Genomic DNA, 21,325 nt, shown 5'->3' on the forward strand with positions numbered 1-21,325 from the left:
GTTCTAAAATGGCTTTTTGTTTTTTTTTAGAAATATTATTCTAATTCATGTAAATAATTTGCATTTAAATAATGTAGCATGAGAGAGTTATATCAGCTAGATGTGTTTGTGTGAGTATATAAACATATACACTGTCATACTTTAATAAACCTTTACTAAGATTTCCCACACAAACTGTATCAGGTATGTGCCACTTGAATTGTTTTCATTCAGTATAGATACCTCACTACAGTTATCTGCATTAAATGCTATACAAATGGTTTCATCAGAATCTCTTTCTCTAAATTACCCTTCTTGTGCAAAGGAGTTGCTAGAAAGCATCACATCATTGAAATTAGAATGATTGCCATTAACAGTAATTTATGGTCTAGTGCAGGGGAGTCCAACTTGTTTACATAAGGTGCCTTAAAGGGACACTGAACCCAAATTTTGTCTTTCATGATTCAGATAGAGCATGAAATTCAACTTTCTAATTTACTACTATTATTAATTTTTATTCGTTCTCTTGCTATCTTTATTTTAAAAGCAGGAATGTAATCTTAGCAGCCAGCCTATTTTAGGTTCAGCACCATGGATAGCGCTTGCTTATTGGAGGCTTACATTTACCCACCAATAAGCAAGCATAACCCAGGTTCTCAACAAAAAATGGGCCGGATCCTATGCATCACATTCCTGCTTTTTAAACAAAGATAGCAAAAGAATGAAGGAAAATGTGAAAATAGGAGTAAATTAGAAAGTTGCATAAAATTGCATGCTCTATCTGAATCATGAAAGAAAAAATTTGGGTTTAGTGTTCTTTTAATGGTATTTATTTTGCAAAAGAACAATGAGTCTAATATATATATATGGTCTGAGGAAGTGGTGAACGCCTCGAAATGTCACAGAATAAACTTGTTTACTGTGCCTTAAACCCAGAGAGTGCGTTTTTTTATGGATTATCTTTCTTTCTTCTGCACCCTGTTACTTTTGTTAAACTGTGGTTGAGAGTGCGCTTATAGCTCATTTAGTTTTATATATATATATATATATATACATACACCATTGTTTTGGCTTCGATATGTGCCAATATCTACATAACAATGTGGTACAGTAATGTAACTTTTATTGTAAAGATTTCGACACATCTACAAGATCTCTAATTGTCTATCTCCTGGATGCCCATTAGTACTCATTACTTGCTTAAAGAAGAACAACATTATTATCAAATCAAAATACTAAGAAACTTTTCCATGCTTCAAATACATACAGTAATTATATTAGAGTAGTGTGTGGGGGGGATAAAATCCATGTAAAGCCCCATTGCTGAGTTAATAGCTTTTCTGCATGTGTTTTAATGCGTGCTGTTTTATAGATCAGAGATTATGTTTTATTCCAGGGTCATGAACTAATTATACCATGTTTGGACAAGATGACAGGAACACTATAAGTAGCATTTCATTAAACATAACCTTTAAAAATGTCACAGTATAAAGGAGAAGGCTAAGGAGGGACATTTTTATGTTACCTAATACACTACATTTTCAGACGTCTCACAAATAAAGATCTCATACTTCAACATCTCAGGAGCCCCCCAAAAAGCCGTCTGTTTTTTTGTTTGTTTTTTAATTTATGGTTAGTTTGGTAATTACCATTTTATTACACATGATTCATGCTCTTTCCCATAAGCAGTCAAGATGAGAGTTGTTTTAAAAATCTTTATACTAATTACACAGACAATGGAAGTACTTCATAAATTAGGTTTCTAGCAAAGCCTTGTAGGGATTGGAATCTAAAACAAATGAAATCACTGTTGGGATTTAGAAACAAAAGGCACCAGAACCTACGCTGTAGAAGAACTCATATAACCTATTTTCTAAGGTGATTTAGAAGGAAAACATTGCAAGAATATGTATCAGTTGCAGAGATGAGATCACAAAATAGATAATTTCACCAAAAAGTAATTGTGTCTGTTTGAGGTCATTTCTAAAATTCCCCATCAGTCTCAGGGCCCAATGATCAAAATCTCACCACCATGGAGAGAAATCACACAAAATCTATGGGATTTTTTTAGACCTTATAATGTAGTTGTCTCTCCTTCACATTCAGAACTCTTTAGATCATCAGGCCTGAAGGGTGCTGAGTCTTGATTATAAGATTGGATCTCAAGTCCAAGAACAAACAAGTTAAACACAAACAGGAGGTTGATCAACGAGTTAAGTTAAGCATAACCAGGAAGTTGTGATTTAAACCTAGCAGAAATGGTTGTGTATAACCTTCCTGACAGCTCTTCTCAATCTATTTTACATTCAGACATAGCAATATATCTGATCTATACAGACCACACCATAAACTATGGAGTTATAGTCACCAGGTCTCCAGAATCCTTAAAGCAGACAGTCAAGTGATGAGCCCAGAAGTGATGCTGACTGCATATTCATGTGCAGTTCTTGTGTCCATTAAAAAGCAAATATGACTGTGACCCACCAATGACATAAAAGTTAGAAATTTTGTAAAATTAAAATGTCACTTGGGTTTGTGCTGAAGAACATAGCATTTGTTGTGAGCCAACAATAGTCAGACCCCGCATTACAGCAGTTCAGGATGGAGCGATTATGGAGCAAGAGTCTGGACACGCTGGCTATATTTTGCTGAAGTCAACAGCTGGACAGCAGTATAGTCATGCTGTGAGATGGTGATAATGCAGATCCCCATATATCCTGGGAATAGATTCTAAGGATTGGGGGTTGAGGCAAAGAATGGCTCATTGGGGGGAGTTGAGAGCTGAGTCTGGAGAATCTTCTTTTGGGCAGCGAGGGGGGAAGACTTTATAGCTGTAATATTCCACTACTTGTTTTGGAACTTCAGCCAAAACACATTTAGCCAGAGCTGCAGGAGATGCCTGAAAAACAAATATGATATAATGAAACACATAAGGACAATTAACATGTTTCTTCAGTTGGAGAATACAGAGACAGAAATGTAAGGTTTCATCAGTACCACACTACTAATCTTCAATAATATAAGAGGAATAAAACAGTTATGGCATTAGCCAAAACAATGATTATAATTTGCTTGTTACTAAATAGTAGTGTATTCTTATGATTGGTTGCAGTCGCCAGCCAGGTAAATGCATTATAAACCCAGGCACAATAACTGTTGCACCATATATTGTAGGTATCAGTGTTACTGCCAAGTACCTTTATCATAACCTTTCTTCACAGCAATAAACCATATCTATGGACACTCAAAAATATTAAAAACCTTAAATTATTCAGTTTTCCAGAATGGTCTACAGTCATACTCTTCAGTCCACATTAACAGAATCCAGTGCTATCTTATCACTATGGGGCCTATTTATTAATGTGCGAGCGGACATGATCCGATATTACGGATCATGTCCGATGCACATCGATAAATGCCAACAGCATACGCTCTCGGCATTTATCATTGCACCAGCAGTTCTTGTGAACTGCTGGTGCAATGCCGCCCCCTGCAGATTTGCGGCCAATCTAGCAGGGGGTGTCAATCAACCAGATCATATTCGATCGGGTTGATTTCTGTCCGCCGCTTCAGAGCAGGCGGACAAGTTATGGAGCAGCTGAAACACAGGGAATCAAGCTCCATACGGAGCTTGATAAATATGCCCCTATGTTTGGACTCGGTCTAGCCCAGCATTTCCTCCTCCTTATTGGTTGATTACAGGGCTCACTATGTAAGGAAAGAATTTGGATTCACCTGTGCAAATATGGGGGCATGGTTTCTGAAATGGCCAAAGTATTAATGTACAGAAAACCTGTCCATAATTGTACAGGAATTGGATATCCTGTGGCATAGGTCAACCAAGGTGGAAGGATGACTCATATTTACATATAAACAGCTTCTCTCACACCTGTTGGCTTAGCTTCTGCTGTTTGTCAACAGCCAGAAAGGGAACTGTAAACAAATGTGGATCCTGCCACAACCTTTGCCTTGGGTTCGAGTGAGGTCTAGTTACTCCCCTCTAAGGACAAAATCATTGTTGCAATAAAAACATGAAAATTAACAAGGGCTTGCTATGCACTAGTGTAGGGGTGGTGAACCTATGGCACCAGCAAACAAGGTAACACAGATAACGAATTTGTTGATACTCCGCCTCTGGGCTATCACCATTCTGTTTGGCTACAAATGTAGCGCTTACATTATAGTAAAAAAATGACATTGCAGAGCACTGCTAGTCCTGAGTGGAAAACACTGCTGATCTAATCAGCAGTTTTAGTTACACATCTCTTAGTCATGCGTCTGACACTACTGATTGGATGTGTTTCCACTCAGGACTAGCAGTGCTCTGTGAGTCCTGAGCAGTATTTCTACTGTGTGTTTAACCCCTTTGAGGGGGTGTTAAAAACACAGCAGCCTATGGTTGATAGTCTTAATATGACATGCTCTAAACGATTAGAGCATGTTCTTTTTTTGACTATAATAGCCCTTTAATTAATTATTTATCTTAGCCACAATTATGTCAGCTTTAATTAATGATATTTATTCTGGATTTAAAAGAAAAACAATGTTAATGTTTCCTTAATGTCCCTTTTAATTTAAGAGAATTATGTAGTAGATTAGTGAAAATCACTGCTCTGTAATGATTCTATCACATAGACTACAAGACGCAAGGTATTACAGTTCATTACATTTCTCTTTGGTTGCTGGGGGTATTATAACCCCTTCATATTATATTTCCTTGGAACTTACATTCTTAAATTCCCGAAATGGAACAAACTGTACAATATCACGGAGCACAGGTTCCCCTTTGGGCGCTCTTAAGATGCCATCATCTCCATCTAGAATCTGCATGTCTGTGAAATCTGCATTTCCAACTCCAACTATGATAATTGACATGGGCAGGTAGGAAGCACGTACTATAGCCTCTCGAGTGTCAGCCATGTCTGTCACTACACCATCTGTGAGAATAAGGAGGATGTAGTATTTCTGGAAAGAGCAAGAAGAGTCATAGGTTACAATGGATCTACTTGAAACTAAACTAATTAAACTAAACTAAACTATCATTATCTCATTATAGTCAAATATTACAACTATTAACACTTTCAACCTTTTAAACACTGGAAGGTTCATGGTTTAGGACTGTCTCACTTACTGATGCCTCCTTGGTTATTTCTTCCTCAGCTGCAAGCCGTGCCACCCGGGAGATTATAGGTGCCACATTAGTAGGTCCATACAGTTGGATTTTGGGTAGGCAGTTTTGGTAGGATTCTACTATTCCCTGAATCCCTAGTGAAAAGAGATAAATAAATAAATCAGTAATTTACTCTCTGTGCTGCCCTAAAGATGCATTCTCTTTATAAATACATATATATGTTACGGGTCAGAAATCCTAGAATTACCCAGTTGCTGTGGGTAAAGGCCAAAATAAGATCATATTTTGGGCTTTACCTGGGTAATCCTAGGATTACCCAAACAACAACAACACAAAACAACAATAAATTAACCCCTTAACGACGTACAGGGTACGTCGCACACAACCTGTTCTTTAAAGACCAGCGACATACCCTGTACAACATTAGGGTTTAAAGCAGCTGGAATCGATCCTGATCGCTTCCAGCCGCTTTCCGGTTATTGCAGTGATGCCTCGACATCGAGGCATCCTGCAATAACTCTCCTTGGCCATCCGATGCAGAGAGAGCCACTCTGTGGCCCTCTTTGCACCGGACATCGATGGCCGGTATCGTGGGTGGGAGCCAGTCTGGGAGGTGGGTGGGCGGCCATCAATGGGCCGTGTGATGTGGAGGGGGGCGGGATTGTGGGCAGGATCGCCAGGGCACACGCACGGGAGTGTGCACATGCACGGGAGCTGCGCACGGGTAGGGAGTGGGTAGGGAACCGCTACTCTGCAGAAAAAAAATTGAACAGAAAGTGGGAAAAAAATAAATAAAAATGATCTAAGGGATCTCGGAGGGATGGAGGTGGGGGCAAGCTACACTACAGAAAAATTATAAAAAAAATAATAAAAAATATATTTTATTGTAAACTGGGTACTGGCAGACAGCTGCCAGTACCCAAGATGGCTACCAATACATTAGAGGGGGAGGGATAGAGAGCTGTTTGAGGGGGTATCAGGGAGGTTGGGGGCTAAGGGGGGATCCTAAACATCAGCATATGTAAATATGCTAAAAAAAAACATTTTGGGGGGGAAATACCTTTTATTTTAGTACTGGCAGACTTTCTGCCAGTACTTAAGATGGCGGGGACAATTGTGGGGTGGGGGAGGGAAGAGAGCTGTTTGGGAGGGATCAGGGGGTGTGATATGTCAGGTGGGAGGCTGATCTCTACATTAAAGCTAAAATGAACCCTGCAAGCTCCCTACAAGCTCCCTTATTAACCCCTTCACTGCTGGGCATAATACACGTGTGGTGCGCAGCTGCATTTAGCGGTCTTCTAATTACCAAGAAGCAACGCCAAAGCCATATATGTCTGCTATTTCTGAACAAAGGGGATCACAGAGAAGCTTTTACAACCATTTGTGCCATTATTGCACAAGCTGTTTGTAAATAATTTCAGTGAGAAACCTAAAATTGTGAAAAATTTACGTTTTTTTTTTTCATTTGATCGCATTTGGCGGTCAAATGGTGGCATGAAATATACCAAGATGGGCCTAGAGCAATACTTGGGGTTGTCTACTACACTACACTAAAGCTAAAATTAACCCTAGAAGCTCCCTACATGCTCCCTAATTAACCCCTTCACTGCTGGGCATAATACACGTGTGGTGCGCAGCGGTATTTAGCGGCCTTCTAATTACCAAAAAGCAACGCCAAAGCCATATATGTCTGCTATTTCTGAACAAGGGGGATCCCAGAAAGTGTGTTTTTTTCCATTTTGTCTTCATATTTTATAATTTTTTTATAGTAAATTATAAGATATGATGAAAACAATGGTATCTCTAGAAAGTCCATTAAATGGCGAGAAAAACAGTATATAATATGTATGGGTACAGTAAATGAGTAAGAGGAAAATTACAGCTAAACACAAACACTGCAGAAATGTAAAAATAGCCCTGGTCCTTAAGGGAAAGAAATTGAAAAATGGCCTTGTCCTTAAGAAGTTAAACATTTTTATTTTGGATTACACAAACACTTATGTTTTGCACAATGTTTTTGTTACAACAACAGGAAATTAAACATTTTTATATTTCATATGTGGATTTTACATATGTTTTGTACCATGTTTTGTTACAACAGGAAATTAACATTTTTAAAACAACAACATGAAACATTTTTATTTTTCAAAATTAAACGTTTTTATTTTTTTAAATTAAACTTTATTACTTTTCAAAATTAAACATTTTTAAAATTAAACATTTTTATTTTTCATATGTGGATTTCTTTCATGTATGTGGCAAGAGTCCATGAGCTAGTGACGTATGGGATATACATTCCTACCAGGAGAGGGCAAAGTTTCCCAAACCTCAAAATGCCTATAAATACACCTCCCACCTCACTCACACCTTAGTTTTACAAACTTTGCCTTCGGTGGAGGATGGTGAAGCAAGTCGTGCTTGATTGCTTCTGTGAAAGGCGCTTCTAAGCATTTTGAAGCTCAATTCCTCTCAGAGTACAGTGTTTGTCAGAGGGATGTGAAGGGAGTATTGCCTGTTGATTTTATGGTTTCACCCATGGGAAATCTCACCAAAGGCTCTCAGATCGACATTATACTTCTATACCATTACCTCTGCTGATATTGTTCAGTACTGGTTCGGCTGTCTGCTATATGTGGATGGGTGTCTTCAGGTAAGTATATATAATTTTTTAAGACACTCTCAGCTATGTTTGGCACTTTATATTTTTAAAGTTTTTAAATATATATTACATATATTTGCCATGAGTCAGGTCTATGTCTACTTACCTTTGCAGTCTAACAGTTTCAGCATTGAAAATTATGTTTGGGAGAAATTTAATATAATTTTTTTCTTACCTGAGGTTTCAGCTAGTTGTAACTTCGGTCTTGTTTTTTTCAAATTTTCACGGGCAGCAAATTAGGCTCGCGATGGCGCAAAATGATTATATTTATTGCGTCATTCTTGGCGCGAAGGTTGCGTTTGTTTTGACGCAAGTCACGTAATTTCCTGTTAACCTTGGCGCCAAAAGTTTTTTCCTTAGCATTTGGGTTATCTTTGCGTCATTTTTGCTGCCAAAAAATGTTGTTATATTAAAGGGATACTAAACCCAATTATTTTCTTTCATGATTCAGATAGAGCATGCAATTTTGAGCAACTTTCTAATTTACTCCTATTATCAATTTCTCTTTGTTCGCTTGCTATCTTTATTTGAAAAAAAAGGCAACTAAGCTAAGGAGCCAGCCATTTTTTGCTTCAGACCCTGGACAGCATTTATCCACCAATCAGCAGAGACAACCCAGGTTGTGAACCAAAAATGGTCCGGCTTCTAAACTTACATTCTTGCTTTTCAAATAAAGATACCAAAAGAATGAAGTAAAAATGATAATAGGAGTACATTAGAAAGTTGTTTAAAAGTGCATGCTCTATCTGAATCATGAAAGATAAAATTTTGCTTCAGTGTCCCTCTAAGTCTCTCCCTCTTTTTGCTCTCTGTTTTCATTTGTTATAGAGGGCTATGTTATTTGCTTTTGTTTTTCATATAAGCATTTTTTTCCCATTCCTGAAACTGCTATTTTAAGGAGATTGGATATTGTGATGAAATGTTATTTTTTTCTTTGCAAGATGTCTCAAACTGATCCTGCCTCTGATGTTACTATAGAAACAATACTACCTGTACGCAATTTCTACCAAAGCTAAGTGTGTATATTGCTTATTTAGCTGATTTTATTTCTTCAGCTTTAATATGTGGCACTTGTTATGTTTTATTATTCATACTGATAATGTTTCTATAGTACATATACATCTACTGTTTTTCCTTCACAGTCTAAGGATTATATTGCAAATGATATTGAGAAGGCTATGGTCCCTATTTATCAACCTGTCAACTTACTTGCATTCGCCGGCACCAATACGCTCGCCTAAGATCGCCTAACATTGCTGCCGCGGACCTGAATACGCTCTCCAAAGTTACCAAAAAAGCTGTTAAAAAGCCGCGCACCAAGTACAGCACGATGAGCAGCGAACTGTTGTTAACTAACAGTCATCGATCTCGCTGCTCTTCAGCTTTTTCCCAGCTTTATTGGTACCCTGTCACTAAACACCCATACTATACTATACTGTTTTAACCCTATACCGCCGCTCCCGGACCCCGCCGCAACTAAATAAAGTTATTAACCCCTAAACCACCACTCCCGGAGCCCACTGTCACCTACATTATACTTATTAACCCCTAATCTGCCGCCCCCAATGTCGCCGCCACTATTCTAAATGTATTAACCCCTAAATCTAAGTCTAACCCTAACACCCCCTAACCTAAATATAATTTAAATAAATCTAAATAAAACCTACATTTATTATCTAAATTATTCCTATTTAAAACTAAATACTTACCTATAAAATAAACCCTAAGCTAGCTACAATATAACTAATAGTTACATTGTAGCTAGCTTAGGGTTTATTTATATTTTACAGGCAAGTTTGTATTTATTTTAACTAGGTACAATAGTTATTAAATAGTTATTAACTATTTAATAACTACCTATCTAAAATAAATACAAAAGTACCTGTAAAATAAAACCTAACCTAAGTTACAATTACACCTAACACTACACTACAATTAAATACAATTAAATAAATTAAAAACAATTAACTAAATTATATACAATTATCTAAAGTACAAAAAAACCCCACTAAATTACAGAAAATAATAAACAAATTACAGAAATTTAAACTAATTACACCTAATCTAATAGCCCTATCAAAATAAAAAAAAAACCTAGCCTAAACTAAACTACCAATAGCCCTTAAAAGGGCCTTTTGCGGGGCATTGCCCCAAAGTAATCAGCTCTTTTACCTCTTAAAAAAAATACAAACAACCCCCCCAACAGTAAAACCCACCACCCACACAACCAACCCCCCCAAAAAAATACTAACTAAAAAAACCTAAGCTCCCCATTGCCCTGAAAAGGACATTTGGATGGGCATTGCCCTTAAAAGGGCAGTTAGCTCTTTTGCAGGCCCAAAGCCCTAACCTAAAAATAAAACCCACCCAATACACCCTTAAAAAAACCTAACACTAACCCCTTGAAGATCACCTTACCGGGAGAAGTCTTCATCCAACCGGGCCAAAGTCCTCAATGAAGCCGGGAGAAGTCTTCATCTAAGCCGGGCAGAAGTGGTCCTCCAAGCGGCAGAAGTCTTCATCCAGATGGCATCTTCTATCTTCATCCATCCGGCGCGGAGCGGGTCCATCTTCAAGACATCCGACACGGAGCATCCTCCTCGGCCGACGACTACCCGAAGTATGAAGGTTCTTTTAAGTGACGTCATCCAAGATGGCGTCCCTTAGATTCCGATTGGCTGCTAGAATTCTAGAATTCAAGGTTAATAAGTTTATTTCGTTGCGGCGGGGTCCGGGAGCGGCGGTTTAGGGGTTAATAAGTATAAAGTAGGTGGCAGCGGTGTAGGGGGCGACAGATTAGGTTAGACTTGGGGTACATGTTAGGGTGTTAGGTGTAAACATAACTTTATTCTCCCATAGGAATCAATGGGATATCGGGCAGCAGCGAACACAAGCTTTCACTGCTTTCAGACTCCCATTGATTCCAGGTATGCTGGGCCGGATTAGTGCCAAGCGTACCTGGTAGAAATTTGTTAACTTCCAAAAGTAGTCAGATAGTGCCGTATTTGCATTCGGACCATCTGTAGTGACGTAAGCATCGATCCATGTCGGACTGAGACCGGCGGATCGTATGTTACGTCACAAAATTCTACTTTTGGCGGTCTGTAGGCTTTCATAAATATGGGGAATATAGGTCTCCACAATTGCGCTGCAGAATTCCAGCGTATTTGTGGTTGACGGCTTGATAAGTAGGCCCCTATGACTGCTATTCCGTCCTCAAATTAACATACAGTAAATGATCTCTCCTAACTTCTTATATAACTATGAAGTTTGTATTGATCGACAGCATACTGTAGTATTTCAGCTGATGTGGTTTTCTCTGACTCAGATAATTCTATTTCAGAGATTAATTTTGAAAAATCAAACTTTTCAATTGAATGTATTCATTCTTTTTTAAGGAATTGTTTACTTTGAGTATTGAGGATTCTAGTCCTCTTGATAACAAGAATAGAAAATGTTTGAATTATGGGTTTTGTAAGCTTCTGAGGTAACTCTTGAAGTTTTTTTTATTCCAGATGCTATTTATCATATGTTTAGCAAAAATTCTAAACTTAGTTCTTCTTTTTTACCTTTTTTCTTGGTTTAAAAAGCTATATCCTTTTCATATGGCTATTTCTTCTCTTGCTTAATGTAATTTTATCCTGTGGAAGATATTTCTTCTTTTAGGGATCACTTAGGCCTAGATTTGGAGTTTGGCGGTAGCCGTGAAAACCAGCGTTAGAGGCTCCTAACGCTGGTTTTAGGCTACCGCCGGTATTTGGAGTCAGTCAGGAAAGGGTCTAACGCTCACTTTTCAGCCGCGACTTTTCCATACCGCAGATCCCCTTACGTCAATTGCGTTTCCTATCTTTTCAATGGGATCTTCCTAACTCCGGTATTTAGAGTCGTGTCTGAAGTGAGCGTTAGAAATCTAACGACAAAACTCTAGCCGCAGAAAAAAGTCAGTAGTTAAGAGCTTTTTGGGCTAACGCCGGTTCATAAAGCTCTTAACTACTGTGCTCTAAAGTACACTAACACCCATAAACTACCTATGTACCCCTAAACCGAGCCCCCCCCACATCGCCGACACTCGATTAATTTTAACCCCTAATCTGCCGACCGCCACCTACGTTACACTTATGTACCCCTAATCTGCTGCCCCTAGCACCGCCGACCCCTATATTATATTTATTAACCCCTAACCTGCCCCCCACAACGTCGCCGCCAGCTACCTACAATAATTAACCCCTAATCTGCCGACCGCAAAGCGCCGCTACTTACGTTATCCTTATGTACCCCTAATCTGCTGCCCCTAACACCGCCGACCCCTATATTATATTTATTAACCCCTAATCTGCCCCCCACAACGTCGCCTCCACCTGCCTACACTTATTAACCCCTAAACTGCCGAGCGGACCGCACCGCTATTATAATAAAGTTATTAACCCCTAATCCGCCTCACTAACCCTATAATAAATAGTATTAACCCCTAATCTGCCCTCCCTAACATCGCCGACACCTAACTTCAAACATTAACCCCTAATCTGCCGACTGGAGCTCACCGCTATTCTAATAAATGTATTAACCCCTAAAGCTAAGTCTAACCCTAACACTAACACCCCCTTAAATTAAATATAATTTAAATCTAACGAAATAAATTAACTCTTATTAAATAAATTATTCCTATTTAAAGCTAAATACTTACCTGTAAAATAAATCCTAATATAGCTACAATATAAATTATATTTATATTATAGCTATTTTAGGATTTATATTTATTTTACAGGTAACTTTGTATTTATTTTAACCAGGTACAATAGCTAAAATAGTTAAAATAATTAAAAAATAACCTGTAAAATAAATCCTAACCTAAGTTACAATTAAACCTAATCCAAGATGGCGTCCCTCGAATTCCGATTGGCTGATAGGATTCTATCAGCCAATTTGAATTAAGGTAGGAATATTCTGATTGGCTGATGGAATCAGCCAATCAGAATCAAGTTCAATCCGATTGGCTGATCCAATCAGCCAATCAGATTGAGCTCACATTCTATTGGCTGATCGGAACAGCCAATAGAATGCAAGCTCAATCTGATTGGCTGATTGGATCAGCCAATCGGATTGAACTTGATTCTGATTGGCTGATTCCATCAGCCAATCAGAATATTCCTACCTTAATTCCGATTGGCTGATAGAATCCTATCAGCCAATCGGAATTCGAGGGACGCCATCTTGGATGACGTCATTTAAAGGAACCGTCATTCGGCGAGTAGGCGTCGGGAGAAGAGGATGTTCCGCGTCGGCTGGAAGATGATGGCTCCCGAAGAAAGAAGATTGAAGATGCCGTTGATAGAAGACTTCAGCCGGATCATGGACCTCTTCAGCTCCCGCTTGGATGAAGACTTCAGCCGGATCATGGACCTCTTCAGCTCCCGCTTGGATGATGACTTCAGCCGGATCATGGACCTCTTCAGCCCCCCGCTTGGTCTTGGATCAGGACATCGGAGGAGCTCTTCTGGATCGATCGGTGAACCTGGTATGGTGAAGATAAGGTAGGAAGATCTTCAGGGGCTTAGTGTTAGGTTTATTTAAGGGGGGTTTGGGTTAGATTAGGGGTATGTGGGTGGTGGGTTGTAATGTTGGGGGGGGTATTGTATGTGTTTTTTTACAGGCAAAAGAGCTGAATTCTTTGGGGCATGCCCCGCAAAGGGCCCTGTTCAGGGCTGGTAAGGTAAAAGAGCTTTGAACTTTAGTAATTTAGAATAGGGTAGGGCATTTTTTTATTTTGGGGGTCTCTGTTATTTTATTAGGGGGCTTAGAGTAGGTGTAATTAGTTTAAAATTGTTGTAATATTTTTCTGATGTTTATAAATATTTTTTTATTTTTTGTAACTTATTTTTTTATTTTTTTGTACTTTAGTTAGTTTATTTCATTGTATTTATTTGTAGATATTGTATTTAATTAATTTATTGATAGTGTAGTGTTAGGTTTAATTGTAGGAAATTGTAGGTATTTTATTTAATTAATTTATTGATAGTGTAGTGTTAGGTTTAATTGTAATTTAGGTTAGGATTTATTTTACAGGTAATTTTGTAATTATTTTAACTATTTTAGCTATTGTACCTGGTTAAAATAAATACAAAGTTACCTGTAAAATAAATATAAATCCTAAAATAGCTATAATATAAATATAATTTATATTGTAGCTATATTAGGATTTATTTTACAGGTAAGTATTTAGCTTTAAATAGGAATAATTTATTTAATAAGAGTTAATTTATTTCGTTAGATTTAAATTATATTTAACTTAGGGGGGTGTTAGTGTTAGGGTTAGACTTAGCTTTAGGGGTTAATACATTTATTAGAATAGCGGTGAGCTCCAGTCGGCAGATTAGGGGTTATTGTTTGAAGTTAGGTGTCGGCGATGTTAGGGAGGGCAGCTTAGGGGTTAATACTATTTATTATAGGGTTAGTGAGGCGGATTAGGGGTTAATAACTTTATTATAGTAGCGGTGCGGTTCGGTCGGCAGATTAGGGGTTAATAAGGGTAGGCAGGTGGAGGCGACGTTGTGGGGGGCAGATTAGGGGTTAATAAATATAATATAGGGGTCGGCGGTGTTAGGGGCAGCAGATTAGGGGTACATAGGGATAATGTAAGTAGCGGCGGTTTACGGAGCGGCAGATTAGGGGTTAAAAATAATATGCAGGGGTCAGCGATAGCGGGGGCGGCAGATTAGGGGTTAATAAGTGTAAGGTTAGGGGTGTTTAGACTCGGGGTACATGTTAGAGTGTTAGGTGCAGACGTAGGAAGTGTTTCCCCATAGACAACAATGGGGCTGCGTTAGGAGCTGAACGCGGCTTTTTTGCAGGTGTTAGTTTTTTTTTCAGCTCAAACAGCCCCATTGTTTCCTATGGGGGAATCGTGCACGAGCACGTTTTTGAGGCTGGCCGCGTCCGTAAGCAACTCTGGTATCGAGAGTTGCAGTGGCGTTAAATATGCCTGTACGCTCCCTTTTTGGAGCCTAACGCAGCCATTCTGTGGACTCTCAATACCAGAGTTATTTTAAAGGTGCGGCCAGAAAAAAGCCAGCGTAAGCTACGCGGGTCGTTACCGACAAAACTCTAAATCTAGCCGTATGTTAGGAAGTTTGTTTCCTATCTGAAGAGAATCATATTTACATATTGGCCATATGTTTTATCCTGCCATTTCTATGGCTGATGTTGCTGCTGTTTCAACTTTTTTGTTGGACAGTTTTGTTATCAGATCTTGATAACTTGATGGTGTATCTTGATTTATGATGGTGTATTTTATGTTATTTTATCTGATATTAAATCTTTATTTTTAGCCCTTTTTACTAGAAACGTTTTATGGCTTAAATCTCTGATATAGTGTTTAAATTTAGATTAATATCTTATTTTTTTTTTAGGATAGTAATTTTTTAAAGGTTTTCTATTGGATTTTATTATCTCCTCTATTTCTGGGGGGAAAGGGAGTCTTTTCTGCCCCAAGTTTAGAAATCTAAGGGTAATGTTTTAAACTTCTAATTATTTTTTCATTCCCCTAAGGCCTCTGGCTCTGATTTTAGATTTTTGTTCTGAATTTGAGTAAATTCCAAGCCTTATAATTAAACTAATTTCAGCCCCTAAGACTGCATAAAGGTGCAGTCTTTTATCCAGTTCTTCTGGTAAGGGGGGGGGGGGGGCAGATTGTATTTATTTCAACACTTTTGGACAGTTTAGGTTAAATTAGTGGATTCAGAATATTATTTTTCTCAGGGGTATCGTTAAGGTTTCAAAATAAAAACCTTACATGGGAAGATTCTTTTCCATGTTATAACAAACTCTGTGAAAGCTCACGTTTTTCTGAAATGTGTTTCATATTTAGAGTTTTCAGGGGTGATGGTTCCATTTCATCTGCAGGAACTGAGTTTTGGTTTGCTTTTCAAATCCATTCTTTCTCCTAAAGAAAATAATTTTGTTCAGACCAATACTGTATCTGAAATTTTTATATCATTTTGTACAAGTCCCAGCTTTCCAGATGGTGACTTTAGGGACTATTTTGCCTTTCAGTTTCATGTCTTACAGGACGCTTATTTTTTGTTCTTTCAGACCACTATCGTTTTCTGAGATTCTTTTTTCTAGATAAGCATTACCAATTTGTCACCTGTCTTTTTGGGCTAGCGGCAACTCAGAGATTCTTTTCTGAGATTCTTGGTGCCCTTCTATCTGTATTCAAAGAGCAGGGTATTACAGTGTTTCTTTATTTGGATGATATTTTGGTACTAGCTTTAATCTTTTTATTCAGTAGAATCTAACTTGAAACAACTAGTGTGGTTTATTCAGGACATGGTTGGAGGATCAGTTTACAATAATGTTTTTTGATTCCTTAGACAACAGTCACCTTTTTTAGTTTCCAGATAGATTTTAGTATCTATGGTTCTTTCTCTAAAAGACTAGAGACAAATTAAGTTAATTTTAGTTTGTCTAAAACCTTCAGTCTCTATTATTTCCTTCAGTGGTTTTGTGCATGGAAGTTTTAGGTCTCATGATTGCAGGTGCGATCCTCTTTGCTTGTTTTCGTTTGAGGCCTCTATAGCTTTGCATGATTCACCATAGGTGCAGGGGTTATTTTCAGATATCACAACTGATATACTTAAATCCCAACATTCTTTTCCCTCTGATTTGGTGGTTGGACTATCACCTTATTATTCAAGGGGCCCCATTTGTTCATCCTACCTGGTCTGTATTCTCAACAGATGCTCAGGAGGCGAGGTTACCAATTAATATTTTAGAACTCCATGCTATTTTCAGGGCTCTTCAGGCGTGGTCTCTATGGAAGAGACAACTTTTACATTTGTTTTTAAACAGATAATATCACAACAGTGGTATATGTCAATCATTAAGGACTGACTCGCAGTCCTTCAGTTATGGAGGAAGTATCTTTGATACTTTCTCGGACGGAATACAACTCTTGCCTAAATTCTGCAATTCATATCCCAGGTGTAGACAATTGGGAAGGGGATTATCTCAGCCGTCAGACTTTATATCCGGGGGAGTGCTCTCCATCTATATGTGTTTTTTTCATCTTGTACAGATGTGGGGTCTTCCAGCAATAGATCTGATGGTCTCTTGTCTAAACAAGAAGCTTTCCAGATACCTTTCCAGGTCCATGGATCCACAGGCGGAGATGGTGGATGCTCTAGCCGTTCCTTGGTTTTTACCAACCTGCTTACATTTTTCCGCCTCTGGTTCTTTTTCCAAGGGTAATCTCCAAGATCATAATGGTATGATCTTATGTATTTCTGAAAGCACCAGCTTGGCCTCTCAGGTTTCGGTATGAGGACCTTGTCAGAATGTCCAGTTGCCAGCCTTGGCCACTTCCCTAAAGGCTAGTCCTGTTTCAGGATCGCAAATCTCTAAATTTGAAGGCATGGACATTGAACACTTAAGTGCTTAGTCATAGAGGTTTCTCTGACTCAGTTACTAGCACTATGATACACTCGTAAGTCTGTTTCAAGGAGAATTTATTTTCTGGTTTGAAAAATCTATATTTTATGATGTTCATAACACTCTTGGAAAGTGTTATTTCTTTTGGCTATCTCTTCTGCTTGAAGAGTTTCTGTATTGTCTGCTCTCTCTTGTGAGTTTCTTTATCTTATTTTCCATCAAGATAAAGTTGTTTTGCGGTCTTCATTTATATTTTTGTCTAAAGTTGTGAATTCTATCAACATCAATAGGGAAATTGTTGTTTCTTTTTTGTATTCTAATGCTAAGAATACTTTTAAAGGGTCTTTACATTCTTTGGATGTGGTAAGATCTTTGAAATATTATGTTGAGGCTACTTAAGATTTCAGAAAGATTTTTAGTCTATTTTTTATTTTTTCTGGCTCCAGGAAAAGTCAGAAAGCCTCTGTTATTTCTCTGTTTTTTTGGTTAAGACTTTAGATTCACAAAGCTTATCTGGAGGCAGGGCAATATCCGCCTCAGAGAATTACAGCTCATTCTACTAAATCAGTTGCCACTTCTGGCTCTTAAAGGGACACTCAATCAAAATTAAACTTTCATTATTCAGATAGAGCATGCAATTTTAAACAACTTTCCAATTTACTTCCATTAACAAAATGTGCACAGTCTTTTTATATTTAAACTTTTTGAGTCACCAGCTCCTACTGAGCATGTGCAAGAATAAGTGTGTATGCATTTGTGAATGGCTGATTGCTGTCACATGGTACGTGTATGCATTTGTGATTGGCTGATGGCTGTCACATGGTACAGGGGGAGTGGAAAAAGACAACTTTTAAAATGGTCAGAAAAAAAATCTACTACTCATTTGAAGTTCAGACTAAGTGTTATTGCATTGTCTTGTTATCTTGCATTTGTTGATTATGCAAATCTACAGTGTTGACTGGTCCTTTAAGAATGAAGCTTCAGTTGATCAAATTTGCAAAGCAGCAACTTAGTCTTCTTTGCATATTTTTTCTAATTTTACCATTTTTTTGTATTTGCTTCTTCGGAAGCAGCCTTTGGTAGAAAGGTTCTTGGGGCAGTTGTCTCAGCTTGATTCTAATGCCTTTGATTTGAGATTTTTTAAAATTTTTAAGAAAACGTATTTATTTTTTGGGATTTAATTTCTCCGCGGAAATAGCTGTTTTTATTTATCCCTCCCTCTTTAGTGACTCTGTGGATTTCCACATCTTGGGTATTATATCCCATACGCCACTAACTCATGGACTCTTGCCACTTACATGAAAGAAAACATAATTTATGTAAGAACTTATCTGATAAATTAATTTCTTTCATAGTGGCAAGAGTCCATGAGACCCACCCTATTTTTTGTGGTTATGATTTTTTTGTATAAAGCACATTATGTTTTCCAGTTCCTCTTTTTGTATGCTTTTTACTCCTTTTTATACACCTCACTTCTTGGCTATTCATTAAACTAAGGTGTGAGTGAGGTGGGAGGTGTATTTATAGGCATTTTGAGGTTTGGAAAACTTTGCCCCCTCCTGGTAGGAATGTATATCCCATACGTCACTAGCTCATGGACTCTTGCCACTATGAAAGAAATGAATTTATCAGGTAAGTTCTTACATAAATTATGTTTTTTCATATGTTTTCTACCATGTTTTTTTACAACAACAGGAAATAAAAAAAATTTCTTGAACAGACCAGACTGTCTGTCGTACACGCATTATGTCTGAGAAACTTTAAAAGCATGTTGTGGGGAGGGTGGGACCCATGGTTAGGTTCCCAGAGGTGGTTGTGGCGCCCGAGGCTCGGATTAGAACAGGACTCTTTGGAGTGTATCTGCCCTCGGCCATTAATGCATGATCTGATTGGTCCGTATCTCCGTGAGGTCACTGGATGCACAACTAATCAGATAAGATCATGCATTAACGACCGAGGGCAGATACGCTCCAGAGAGTTCTGTTCTAACAAGAGCCTTGGGCACTGCAACCACCTCTGGGAACCTAACCATGGGTCCCACCCCCCATGATATGCTTTTAAAGTTTCTCGAGCAGAATGCGTGTGCGACTGATAATAATCTGACAGACAAATGTCCGTCGAATAACAGTCCGGTCTGTCCTAGAACCTTTAAAAGCATGTCGTGGAGGGTGGGACCCATGCGTAGGTTCCCAGAGGCAGTTGCGGAGCCCAAAGCTTTGATAAGAACAGAACTCTCAGGAGCGTATCTGCCCTCGGCCGTTAATGCATTATCTTATCTGATTGGTTGTGCATCCAGTGACCTCATGGAGACATGGAGCAATCAGATCATGCATTAACGGCCCAGGGCAGATACGCTCCAGAGATTTCTGTTCTAATCAGAGCCTTCGGCGCCGCAACCACTTCTGGGAACCTAACCATGAGTTGCACCCCCCACGGCATGCTTTTAAAGTTTCTCGGACAGAACGAGTGTGTGACAGACAGTCCGGTCTGTCCAAGAACACAATAACACAAAAATGTTTAATTTACTGTTGGTGTATTTTCCTAGCATTACCTAAGTAAAGTCCATTGTATGATTTTATTAGCTTTATCCAGAAGCGTTTGGGTAATCCTAGGATTACCCAGGTAAAGTACAAAATATGATCTTATTTTGAGCTTTACCCACAGCCTCTGGGTAATCCTAGGATCACCCAATTTCTGACATTACTCGTAACACATACACATATAAATACATATGTATGTGTTTTTATATATATATATATATATATATATATAAAACATATATACAAATGACAAAAACTTAGACCCAGGACACTAGCTGCAACTTCACTCAGAGCAATTAAGAAAAACAGTGACCCAGCCTGACCACAACTAGCCATAACTGTGAACTAACCCTGTAACTATTAACCTTAAAATAAATTTGGATTATGGTGGTGGTCATGTAATGGGTACTTCAGGTGTTGAGGTACTGAAGGGTGCATATGGGGACCAGTCACTAATGGTCACTAATGGTCATCCATTAGGGTTAAGAGTAAGGAGTGCAGGTCATGGTAGGGATAGTATGTGTGGGGCCGGGTCAATGTGAGAGATCACAATTTAGTTTTTTTGTGATAAAGGGTAACACAGTATGGAGTATCATTTATTTTTTATTTATTACATTCAATGTAAGGCTGTCTTGAAGACTTTGGGAATTTTTTTGCTACTCATATTTGATCTTGCACAGGCTACTACTGATAGTGATATGATTGTTGCTGTGCTGTGACTCTTTTGCAATCAATAGCAGTAGTCATAGGATTTAGACCGTAATTAACTTGGTTTTGAAAATTAACAATGTTATATGGCACAAACACCATAAAACACATAATATTCTCTCCCATGATGTCTCTCCAAATTGATACAAATCCCTTGTGTCTTGCCTTCTGCTATAGCATAGGTAACAGTGATGACATTGTTAGCTTTACAAAAAAATACCTCTAGTGACCATCCGTTCTTGGCTGGTTATTATTAAAGATCAACTTTTGCTGGCTATTTATTTTAGTAAATACAAAAACTTTGGTTGGATGGGTTAAGCAGAACACTATTGCCATATTCCTCATTTAAAAAAAACAAACTAAATATTATGTTACAGTTTGTTTGTTTTAAGATTTTGTCATTGTATGCTCCAGCAACATCATCAAGCATATAATCCCAATAAAACCTATCTGCTGTTCAAAATATACTATATTTAAATAATCTCACAAGTAATTAATTGGTTAAGCACTTAAGTATGTCATTGGATGCATGTTTATTGGGTCATGTCTAATTTTACCGTTACAGTTATAGGGACATGAAACCCAAAAATATTTCTTTAATGATTCAGATAGAGAATACAATTTTAAACAACATTACAAATTACTTCTATTATGTAATTTGATTAATTCTTCAGATATCCTTTCTTGAAGAAATTGCAATGCACACGGGTGAGCCAATCACACGAGGCATCTATGTGCAGCCACCAATCAGCAGCTACTGAGCCTATTTGCATATGATTTTCAACAAAGTATATCAAGAGAATGAAGCAAATTAGATACTATACTGTAAGGGTATTGCTGAGTAGCATTATATAGATAAATAATTAATTTATCTTAAAATAT

The 21,325-nt window shown here is 38.0% G+C and overlaps 1 protein-coding gene across 1 annotated transcript in view; it reads right to left on the minus strand.

The window, feature by feature from the left end:
- Positions 1–2,740: 2,740 nt before the first annotated feature.
- CPNE7 (copine 7) overlaps positions 2,741–21,325 on the minus strand; it is a 402,966-nt gene continuing 384,381 nt past the window's right edge. Inside the window, exons 13-15 of the mRNA XM_053688669.1 lie at positions 5,111–5,244; positions 4,708–4,944; positions 2,741–2,878 (exon numbers count right to left, since the gene is read on the minus strand). Of these exons, the coding sequence (XP_053544644.1) occupies positions 2,741–2,878; positions 4,708–4,944; positions 5,111–5,244 (509 nt within the window). The remainder of the gene's footprint in view (positions 2,879–4,707; positions 4,945–5,110; positions 5,245–21,325) is intronic.

Source organism: Bombina bombina, chromosome 1 (genome assembly GCF_027579735.1).
Source record: "Bombina bombina isolate aBomBom1 chromosome 1, aBomBom1.pri, whole genome shotgun sequence".
NCBI lineage: Eukaryota > Metazoa > Chordata > Amphibia > Anura > Bombinatoridae > Bombina > Bombina bombina.